The following is a 12,137-nucleotide window of genomic DNA, read 5'->3' on the forward strand; positions in this document are numbered from 1 at the left end:
TTTTAAAACATTAAAAATAATGTATAAAACCACAAGTACATACAAACATGGAAACAATTAACCCAAAGTACAGCAGACAATCCGGGTACAATCTTTACACTGGATTAGTCCCACTAAAGTGTATGGTTTGTGCTATTATTCTTTAGCATTACAAGCACAACTTGTACACGTTTCTGTCCTAACCAAGCACTTCAATGCTGGACATTCATCAGGGGCAACATTTCCAGTTGTGTGTGCTGTATATAGGACCCGGCAATGTGTTTACATTTTTTACTCTCCAAGTCTCTCTGTCAGACCCTTGCAGGCAACTTGGGGATTCTTGCCAATGCCTCCGGGCAACCTTTACTTGTTGCTATGGATAACTTCCTTTATATGGGAATGTCAGTCTTACTTCCTCTTCCTGTCCTAGGAAGGTTATGGCATTGGATTATCTGGGTGCTCCTGTGAGAATGGAAGCAATCTCTGTTTTTCTAGTTCACGTAGGTTCCCAAACTACAAGAGTTGAGAATAAGTCAGTGCCTTTCCGAGGGTATCAAGACCATGTGGGGGATAAGGTTAGGACCTCCTTAGATCTTGCCTCCATCTATATGCCCAACATTCTCATCTGATACTGATTTCCGCACCCATGTGCAAATGTATGTATCTATGGTTGTAAATAAAGTCATTTTATTGACTGCATGCATGCTAAATAAGTTTTACAAAAATAAGTACAAATTATTTCCTTTGATTGTGTCCCGAAAAGGTGAACTTTGTAATAATAATTCAGTGAGCTAATATTTTTGTTATTTAAGTTTTAAGGTGATATAGTTTATAAATAAACTTTACACATAAAAATATAAATTTGTATACTTAAATACAACTTTACATAGTAAAACATATAAGATAACATAGAGAAAGATACAACATACTTCTCAGTGAGCTAATATTGCAATGATGAGTTTATTTCTGTAAACAGAAGGAACAAACAACTGCCCAGAAAGTAGCACAAATCTCTTGATTCTGAAAAATGAATTTCGGTAACAAAATCAAAATTGGATGTTGCAGCCAACAGCTGCCAGTTATGGCCTTGCATATGGGCTACCGTTATCATGTGCATTGTATAAAGCCTTCTAGGACCGGATGCTGGCCACATATGCCAGTAAGTGACTTTATATGGTTGCTAAATGATATGCAATGGTTCACAAAGGACATCTACTGTCAAAAGGAATAAACATAGTATATTTGATTTCCCAGTGATAATGTTTCCTTTATAGTGATAATGTTTCGCGCCTTGAAACACTTGTGTATAGGCGTGTTATAAATGCCATATCATATTATATCATATCATAATCTTGAAGTTTGGACAGATGTAGGATATCTGCTTATTATTAGCTTTTGGACCAAAACAAATCAAGCTAGGGCAGGCCATCTAATTACAATAACACAGCAGCTGCTGCCTTCCATCATTTGGCTGCTAGAGAGAAAGGTGGCTATTCTCTGTACATTGTCAGAAGTCGCATAATGTCTGCAGATCATCTCTATAACCCAGCCAGGTGCTGCTATCAGCTTTTACCCAATCACTGATCATTCCCTGCTTGGGTGTCAACAATACAAGATATGCTCTTCTTCTGCACAGGCTGTGGTCCAGGACAAAGGTGGTCCAGCAGAGACTGACTCATCTTCTGACCAACTTCTGATCCTGGACTTTTAATTTAGGTGTTCTGGGAAATGCTCTGGTATATAATACATCAAATTATAAGTCATCACATACCATTTGTCCAATTAGGACGTCTTATCTTAGTGCATTTAGGGTGCAGGTCAAAATAAGAAAAAGGAAGATGGAAAGAGTATTAAAATGCATAAACTATAGGGTCATTTGAGAAGGAACACATATTGTAGGCCCTGTAAACCATAGATCATTAGTAACACTCATAATAGAAAGTACATTGGCACAATGTCAAAATATGTCCCTGTGAAAACATATTCTAAATAATGAAATTAACGCGTGCAACAGTCATGCATTTAGTAAAATATATTTGCAAATCAATTTCACTGTTGCATTCTACCAGGAAAGCAAGCAAAATAGCTGTGCACTCACGGGTGTGTGTTGTGGCTGGGCGAGGACTGCGTGGTTACCGGCCAGGATGGTGTCGGCGCGCATCTGGCCCCCGGCAAATATGATGGGCCCAGAGGCGGACTTGGGGCGGTAGGGGATCGTTGCACCTTTGGGTGGAGACTGAGAAGAAAAACAGAGCGCGAGAAAACCTGTCAGCAGGGATCTACTCTATGTGCCCAATCTTCTCGATCTGGGATCCATCCACCTGGTCAGCGTGGGCGGCGACACGTCTTCCTGGGGCAATGCCAGCGGCTTTTACACCTGGAGATGTCTGCCCAGTTTATGACAGCTGCATTTGACATAGACATTGTAATGCTCTTTTTAAGTAGCTCATTCTACTTAAATACGAGAAATATATTGTATTTGAGTGTTTCTCAAGCACTGAAAAGATGCTGCCAGCTGAACATGTGTCAAGATGCTTTCTATTGATAGCTGGGTGGAGGATCTAGGGAAGACCCAGGGTTTGCCGATACTCATCTTGCATGTCATTGAGGGGCTGAGACATGAAACCAGTATGCACCAATATGTAGCTATAGGGCGCTATTACGGAAACTTTGCACCAGTTCAGGTGCAATTAGAACTAGGGCACGCATTGTTCTAGTGAAAAAGACATTCTTGCAATGCATTTTTCCACGAGGGCAAGGGTTGCCCTCGTTTCAGTCTTCTGCCCTGTTGCAAAAATGCATGAACATTATGGGTTTGTTGCTCTAGGGAAATATCTGCCCTTGCGCTAATTGCACTTGCACTGATGCAAAGTTTCTGTAATGTGTCCCGAAGTCTGTACAGTATATGCCTGTCTTTACAGTGCAATGTCCGCTTGCCTGTCCCCATGCATGCACTGGTCCTCTTTTTGGGCTCTAGTGTGGCCTTTGCATTTGAGAACTTAGCTAGGGAGCAAGAGGGCAGGTTGCCAAGCACCCCTGCACAGGTTCATTTGGTAATATATAATCACGACTAAGATGAAAACACGCGATAGAAGGAACTGGAACCTTCATGAGGAGAATGGAATATGCATTCACATTTCTATAAATCATATTTTCATATTCCCCACTGGCATGGCTGGGTGTACCGCCCTGTTCTGTCTGTTATCACACTGTCGTTCGTTACTGCAGTTTGTTTTTCGGTGTTGGTCAGTTGTATCATTTTGTATCATTACCGCCCCGCCCACTGAAATGGGGACATTTGGCCAGCTATGTGTATGTTAGGATGGTTGACTCACAGCTGCTTTCCTGCGACTGGCGATGCCTGGATCACTCAAAGCTTGGAATAGTTGCAGCTCTTGATGTACTGACCTGGCATGTTCATTAAGGACCAATGTGTTCTGGTCTTTTTGGGACTCTCTTTTTATTTCCCTGCCCCTGTCTTCGAAGGGGACAGGCTATCTCACCAAAGTTAAGGGTCTTATTGTGAGTACGATGGTAGAACATGGTAGTAACAGAATTATTGCTATTTTGTTAGAGCAAAGCAGAAGGACATACCTCCAGCACTTGGCTAAAGGTATTTTCTCCAGAAAAATGAAGGCATTATTGCTGGTGTAATTACCACTGGCCGCAATTCCTCTAATCCCCAAAGGAGTCCTATGGGGATCCCATTTCCTGCTCTGGGACCATTGCCTTCTAACCCAGCCTTCCTGACGCTCACCCACTCTTACTGACCATTATCCTTCTACCCACGTCCCCAGAGGCGCTCCCTCAAAAACATGGAAAGGAAAAAAAGACTTCACACCATTCTTTAGGTAATATTGCACCAAACAATGCTCTCTGCAAGGATCTGAGCAACTTCTCCAACTATTTAATTTTGTTTCTAACTTGCTTTTAACTTGTTTTTGTGATTTTATGATATCATAATGGCATTATTGGCCTGGGGGAGAGGGCAGTAACAAGTGTTTTCATTTCTTATCATTGTTATGTGTCTTTGCTTCGCTCGTGCCCATAACTCGGGTGTGGTCCGATAACACCTGTTGCAGCCCTTTCCCAAAGGCTGGAATTCGTCAGTTTCAAACATATTCCATTTCCTCTACTCATACCCTTACAACAGTAGTTAGGTTGGATGCACCATACTTGGAATTATCAGCCCTACTAATTAATGCACTCAATGCTCTGGTGTTTTTTATCTTATTTATTTCTCATAAATCTTCCATCTGACAGCAGGCGCTGTTTTATATTTCAATAAATACATGTTTTTTTTATTTTTTTTAAAGCCGAACACACATTTAGATATATTTAAAAATGTCATGTCTCATAAGTACACAGAAAAAAGTACATTGAATTAACAATTCATATATACACATGATTGCTTGTATATAATGTAAAAAGTCTCATCATAATAAATGAAATAACAGTTGAGTAACAATATCTAAGAAATGAGGGGTGACATAGGGTCTGGGCTTCGCCACCACACAGTAGGAGCGTTTTTCCAAAAGACAACTGTGATCATCTGGATTGTTTATCCAATGAGCTGGGAGGATGTTGAGAAACCCATCATCAGAGAATGGATCTAGTAGACATCATTTGGAACTGGTCAGCTGGAGTTTCCAGCTGGGGCGATTTGGATCCCATTTTAGGTTCTTTTCAATCAATTCAGTCACCGTTGTTAGTATTCATGGTTTTTGGGCCATTCGATTTGTGTCAAAATCCTCAACCACCTTATTTCAGAGTTCAAACGGAGCGTGGTAGCTGTGTGTACTGTGATACTCCTGTAGGAACATAAATGGGGACTAACACCACTGTGCCACCACTCATAAGCCTGTGGTAAATCGATGGGACCAAGTGACTGTAACAGTAATAGATTTTATCAAGCCGGTTTACCACCAAACTCGTAATGAGGCCCAATGTGTCTACCATTTGAACTCCAATGCTCTGCCATATTAGATTTATTTGGAGTCGCCTTTTGATGCTAATATAGCAATGAGAGGATTCTGTTGCTTGTTGAAAGAATATGGTGCCAATTGCTACCACGTGTTTTCCTCTTTTAGTCAATAGCATTATAGTTTGTCCCCATTGAATACTGCCACATGCCTGCCACAAACGAATGCTGTTCAACTGGGTGTGGTTATTTCGCAGAGCAAACTTACCTCTAACATCACCACGCAGATCTGCTTTACACACTGGATGATGGCGTCTGGCGTCCCTGAGATCGTCACAGCGCGCTCCGTTGAATTTGGCAACATGTCTCCGGCAACTTGTACCTGGGCCCCCGTGGACTGGGAAGACAGACAAACAAGAGCAATGATGAGCAGTTGGCGTAACAGATTGTAAGGCTATTTTACTGGTCAGCTTTTAGTCTGTCTTAACTAAAATGTAAAAGGCATACGTGCATGTCATAGACGTCAACTGGAAGAATTCTTTGCTCGGTTGTTGAATGCCTCGAAATACTATTATAATGAATTCACTATAAATCTTATGGAAGGGTCTGCAACCTTTGACCTTTCACACTCCAGAGGTTTTGGACTACATCTGCTATTAGTCATAGCCAGCATAGTCAATGGTTAGGGATCATGTGAGTTGTAGTCTAAAACATCTGGAGAGCTTCAAATTGCACCTCCGCGCTACAGCAATCAGATTGCACATTCTGAGCAATTCCTTTCTTATCCAATCCCCATGCAGCAGCTGATATGGTAGGCAGAAAAATCCCTTCATTGTTGAATTGATACATCAAGCTTTATTTTAACACACTAGACCACCATTGGGGTCTCTAGACACTGTTGCCACAACTGCTGGTTAGTGGTAGGGTTTAGAATAAGCAGACCTTCAAAGATTTTCAATAAGTGAGGTTAGGCTGCTGCTAGTTTGATAAAGTAATATACTGCAATACCTTGACAAATTGCAACTGCTGTGGGAAGACACATCGTCCGTCAATTCTTGAGCGGTAGATGGAGACTAGTGGCAATCTGAGCAGCCATAAACTGCAACTCAGACCCACATGGCCAATTCTGCTAACTCGACAAAGAGTGGGAGTGAACAGATGCTGCGCCAGATGGGTGCATTCTGAGGTTTGTTCATGACCGCCAACTGCATTCTCAAGGAGGAAGCCAACATCCTAATGTAGATCAACATCCAAACCTCCAAAGACCACTTGAAGGCTTTTTAGACAGGTGAGGTATTGTTCCTCAAAAGATAGGGACTCCTTGTGTAAACATGCTGCATGAAAAACTACTTTCGAGTCTTATACAACGGCTGCTCTGGGCAGAAAGGGAGGCAGCACCAAGTTTCACTCCACAAATAGAACTTGTAATCATTCCCTAATGCCTCAAAATAATAGGGATACTGGTGTCTGCTAGAGCCAGTTTAAATGCATAGGGCAGAGATGACAGTGAAAAAGGATACCACCACACTCCATTGTTTTGGTTTCCAGATAGGCGCTGTGCCAATGGGTTGCACCATGGCTCAGAAGTGGAAGAAATCAATCACCTTGACAAACAGTAACCCGATGGTTGGAAAACGATTTCCATATTGTGTTGCCATGTACAAATGATTGTAATAATAGTACGAATCAGTGAAATACAGCACACTTAAATACTTAATTATCTCTTGATTTGTGAGGATTTGTTTGAGGTTATTATTCACAAAACATACCACTTGCTAGGATTTAAAGATGTTGAGGGCTGATTTGACTGAGATGCTGCTTCTGCTCGGAATCCATTTTTGATTTTTTTTGCGCAGGTTAGATTGTTCAAGCATTGGTTGTCCGTGAATTAACCGATTTAAAAAGAAAAAAAAAACAATGGACCTAATTTTTGGGTCAAAAAAACAAAATTCCTACTTGCTTTTTGCACCTTTTTTTTTAACAATGAGGGGGTAGACCCCCCGCACCACCTACCATAACTAATACCCTTACTCCGCTGCACACCAATATTTTAATAAAAATGTACCAAAATGTTGCAAAAGAAATCAGACAAAATAATTCGGTCATTTCTTCCTCATTTTTGGGGAATTTGGTCATTTCTACGGATACCTAGAGCTTTTGCCACTCCTAACAAAGAACCCTGTCTTTAAAATCCAGTCTGTTGGTTTGAACAAATTCCCTATTTGAATCATGGATTTTTGCATCTTCCTGGATCCAGTGGTTTCACTGTAAAAAAGAACTAGAGGGCAGAATAAAAACCATAGGTCTATGGAAAATATATTGAGAAATGAAAAGTATAAATGTGTGCTTTCGCTTTGAGAAGTGTGTTTGGCCTTTACAGGACCCAGACAATGGGCCTCATTACAAGTTTGGAGGTAGCCTGCCTGTAATACAGGCAGGCTACCTCCAAACGTGCGAAAAAATCTGGCACCGCGAATGGGCAATTACTGGGATATACCTGACTGTCGGATCCGGTAATTGCCCTTTCGCGGGTGCCGGAATCAGGTGATCCCCATTTCCATTTGCGCCCCATAGGGCTCAATGGGGGTGCCTATAGCACCGGCACGGTTCATTACTGTGCCAGTGCTGCAGGCAAGCTGTGCTCGCGGGTGCCTTTCATTCCGCCAGGTGAGACCTGGCGGAATGAAAGGCACCCGCGAGCACAGCTCAGAGTTTGCCGGATCAGATACAACGGTAGCAGTAAACTTACCGGTACCGTTGTATCCAGACTGGCAAACTTGTAATGAGGCCCATTAATGACTCAACCCATGTTTCAACAGTGTATTAAATGCTCTTTTGATTACTGCATCTTTCTAGGACTTTACCACCTGCCAGATAACCGATATCCATCAGAGGTGTACCTAAACAAGATTGGGGCAGTTGCGTCCCCTCTTCTCCTGGGGTGTTGTCTTGTTAGCTCCTTCTCATTTTTGCACGCAGAACCCTGGTAGATGAGACAGTTGTAAAATGTATTCTATTTATTGTTTATTTATATAGCGCTTATACACAGGTGAAGTGCTTCAAAGCGCTTCAAGGTGGGAAGGTAACAAGGGAAAACATCTAATCATCTTAGGCCTTGAAGATTCTGAATGATATAAACAAAAAAAAACTAGCATACTCGGCCTGACGACATTTCTCCTAGTGCTATTGCATACAGTTGAGACCAAGCTGGGGGGGATGGAAAATGGTGGAGGGGGGGGGATTGGACAGACAAACTAACTGGTCCTAGTACATTTAGGTCATGCATACGTACAGATGGAGGTGTAGAGATGGGGGTTGTATAGAGACAGTAACCAGAAAGTGCTTGCTCATTCAATTTACTTCATATGTCCCCACTCCTCTTCAACACCTACTTGACCCCACTAATCAACCTCATCAAAAGATACAGCCTCACCTGCTACAACTACGCAGATGACACACAAATCATCTGCAAAATAGACCATGTACAAGAGGAGACCAGTAGGCTAGTAGACTGTCTGAAATAACTCTACAATTGGATGAAGACAAACAGCTTCAAACTCAACCCGGGCAAGCCAGAAATCATGATCATATCCAAAAACCAAGTAAACAACCAATATATCCCATGCCAAGCAGAACTAGGAACAGCCTCTACACCATCAGAAATAGTCCAGAATCTTGGAATTCTAATGGACAATGAGCTAACACTTGAACCGCAAGTAAACGCAACAATAAAAAAAATGCTTCTTCCATCTACACACCATCTAAAAAATCCGTCCATTTCTCTCCTTTAAACACAAAACACTAGCCATCATCTCCATCATCATGTCTTGGATAGAGTATGCCAACAGCTTATACCGTGTAATGCTGGACTACCTACTGAAGAAACTGCAACGTATACAGAATACAGTGGCCAGACTTTTCCTTAAACTATCACAATGAGGCCACATCACTCCTGTGCTAAAGATATACACTGGCTGCCAGTCAAAAAAACAAATAACATTCAAAACAATGTGCACTACACACAGAGCAAGCATGGACAAGGAGCAACATTTCTACAAAGGAAAATCACCATTTACCAGCCGGCCAGAACACTCAGATCCAGCAGCGACATCCGGCTGGAACCAAAACAGTACACAAGGAAAAAAACATGGTCGATCAGCATTCTCTTGCCTAGCGGCAAAAACTTGGCACTCCCTCTCAAGAGAAATTCGAAACAAGACGGGACACCTAAAATTATGAAAACTCCTACAAACCTGGCTGTTCAACTCCGAACTCAACGAAAACGAATGAAAAACACCACACCCCTCGGAATGAACACACACATCACAAGATGGAGGATTAAAGTGTAACACGACAGGTGCATGAGGCTGGAGAGACTTTCCAAGTGGAAGGGAGACCCGGGTATCCATGGAGGGCCCAAACAGAATCTAAAGAGGAAGATGGGAGCGCCCCCTTGTTGAACCAGAGACGGAAGGGAAAAAGGGACCAGGTAAACCGAGAGCACAGGGAAAAGGTCCCATCAACACCCAACCTTGACGCACTTCGAAGTGGCTGAGGAAAGAGATGGCAGGTGTGCACCAGCATAGGCCAAAGGGCAAAACAGGCGAGAAGTGTATAAAAAAAGTCATTCTTCAAACGTGTCTGTTCAGTGATGTCATTGCATCACTAGATCAGAAAAATAAACTGTAGAGGTGCTTATATAGCAAAGGGAGACACTGATAATATGCCATAAATGTATAGTTTACCTTCGGCAAAAAAATTCCACGTGCAAATTTGTGCCACTGTTTATAAAATGCACATTAGAACTAAATTTGAAATATAGAATGAGTAAAGGCACACAGACACTGCAAACTGTGCTCAATCTTTATACAAACTGATGCCACGGACAAATAGGCCATGGGGAGCCCAGATCTTGCCAACAAACAATCTTTCCATGATAATCATGTCCATGAACAGCGCCCTCAACTGCATCTTTTCTATGAGGAAATGCTTTCAATGTACACAGGGCTTACAGCAATGCACATCAATGCACCCTACCTTACCTGCAAAGTGTTCATAGTGACTGATAATGACTCACAGATATTAATGACTTGACATTTAAATTAACACTTGACACAGCGTCATCTGGTAGCAGTCCCTAGAAGTCCACCCCATGTTCAGAACGACAGAGAAAAGCACTATGGGTAAGCACCCATTAATTCAAATGCTTGTGTGTTTGCTCCAGGGGTGTTGCTAGGTCTGGAAAAGACTGGGGCTACGCTAATGTCGAAACTGTTGGGACTGGGGGCTAGCTAGCCTTTTGGTTGTAGTTCCTGAGATTGTATCCGGGGCTACAACCAAAAGACCAGGGGCTATAGCCCCCTTAGCCCCCCCTAGCAACGCCTCTGGTTTGCTCCATATGAGATCAATGTCATTGTCTTATATAGCAGCACCAATTTATACATAGCAACGGGCATTATGTGTCAAGCAGTCTCTTGAATAAAATACATGAAATTTGGCACCTCTGAAATAGCACAGTGCTATAGTCGAATCCCCAGCATGGGACAATAAAAAAAAGTTATTTTGTTTAATTGCCGGGGATTTAACACAAGCCCTGCCGGTGACAAGCCAGTGTTCTATTTCTGAGATGCCGGATTTCTTTAAGCAGTCTATTGAATGAAACGAAAGAAACTGAGCACAAATAAAACAGCACAGTGTAATGCAGCAGCACTCGGGTTCGAATCCCCAGCACGGGACAATAAAAACAAAAAAAAGAACCCGACACCTTTTCTTTTTTATAGTCCCGTGCTGGGGACACTGGGGACACTTCAGGCCACACCCCTTCGTTGCAACCCCCCTTGATTTCTCACCCCACTTAAAGCAGTGGACAGGACCAGGACTGCTTTGCACTTGGCTGGTCCCCTGCTGCAATGGCACAGACACCCTCATGGGGCGGAAGGTTTCTCAGAGAAACGTCAGTGGTTACGAATAATACATACATTTCAACCAACCACGGTTCTTTCTGACCTCTCCATAACTGTTAGGTTAATTATCTGTGCTTTTATTTCTGCTTAGAATTGTCCCGAATGATGAAAGACACCGATGAAAAGACATGCTTTTGAATTTAAACGGGTGAAAACATTTCGCAAGATGTGCTTGTTTCTGGGACTGAGTCTGTGCTTTAATTAAGGCATGACTTAAAAATCCTAAGCAAAAATAGATGGTGGGTGTTCTTATTTAAAACGCAACATTGCTACAATAGCATCAGTGTTAGGCCTTGTGTGATATTTTCTGACGCACACTGGTGTTTTCAATCTATTTTTACGGCAGTTGGGCCCATTTCTGTGCTTTCCAGTCCAATGATCACACTGGAAACCTGCAGGTGGTCTGTCTGCAATGCCTCACGCAAAGTGAAGTGTCTAACGGATTGATGGCAGTTGTGCAGCGCCACACCAACGACATTACATGTTTGAAATGAAATGTTTATGTACAATATCACATTTCTGTAGCCTAGAAGCCCGTTTCTCTACATGATTACTATCGTTGCGATCTATGTTAAAAACCCGTATGTAGCAAGGAACCCACTTGGCGAAACATCCGTTAGCTTTTAGTCAGGAAGGCAGATCACCAGATTACTGGGAAGATAGCTGAGCACGTTAAGTGCTCTCCGAAAAGAAGTATCCATTTCGCAAGGTTGAAGGCTGAAAGGCTCGACGCTGTCTCCCCTCTTTTGAGGTCTTTAAATTGAGTACCATTACATTTGCCAATGACGTCTATTAGTTAAGTGCTTAGAAGCAGAAGGAATACGACATAAAGTGCCTAATTCACAGAAGCGTTTTATAATGGCAAAACCACATTGGACAACGTTCTGTGAATTAGGAACAAAGTGTTACATGAAAAACTGATATTTTTATTTTTATTTTGGACGAATGGAAAACAAATCATAATTATATATGGAACACTTTCAAATATGAAAGACACATTATAAATGTCTATGCATGACACTGGACACAATAAAAAAGTGTGTAACGTTATCAGTACACCAGTGCATAAAATGGAATAAAACATTTTTCTCCAAGTTTTTAATATGGGCCTGCGTGAGAAACTTGCTGATCGCTGTGCCCAGACCTTGAAAAGTAGCTGCTAGCAAGCCAAACATGCCCTTTGTTTACATATTCATTAGAAAAAGCAACACAGACCTGGTACACCATTAACTGTTTTTTGACAATGCCATTTAATCATGTAACAGAGTTAGAAT

At 42.0% G+C, this 12,137-nt stretch overlaps 1 protein-coding gene across 18 annotated transcripts in view; it reads right to left on the reverse strand.

The window, feature by feature from the left end:
• LOC138497200 (poly(rC)-binding protein 3-like) overlaps positions 1 to 12,137 on the reverse strand; it is a 3,473,032-nt gene that overhangs the window by 78,081 nt on the left and 3,382,814 nt on the right. For all 18 annotated transcript variants that reach the window (XM_069620521.1, XM_069620517.1, XM_069620516.1 and 15 more), the window contains 2 exons: positions 5,169 to 5,297; positions 2,078 to 2,215 (listed from right to left, as the gene is read on the reverse strand). In XM_069620521.1, the coding sequence (XP_069476622.1) occupies positions 2,078 to 2,215; positions 5,169 to 5,297 (267 nt within the window). The remainder of the gene's footprint in view (positions 1 to 2,077; positions 2,216 to 5,168; positions 5,298 to 12,137) is intronic.

This window comes from Ambystoma mexicanum, chromosome 5q, assembly GCF_040938575.1.
Source record: "Ambystoma mexicanum isolate Mex_15411 chromosome 5q, UKY_AmexF1_1, whole genome shotgun sequence".
Taxonomy (NCBI): Eukaryota; Metazoa; Chordata; class Amphibia; order Caudata; family Ambystomatidae; genus Ambystoma; species Ambystoma mexicanum.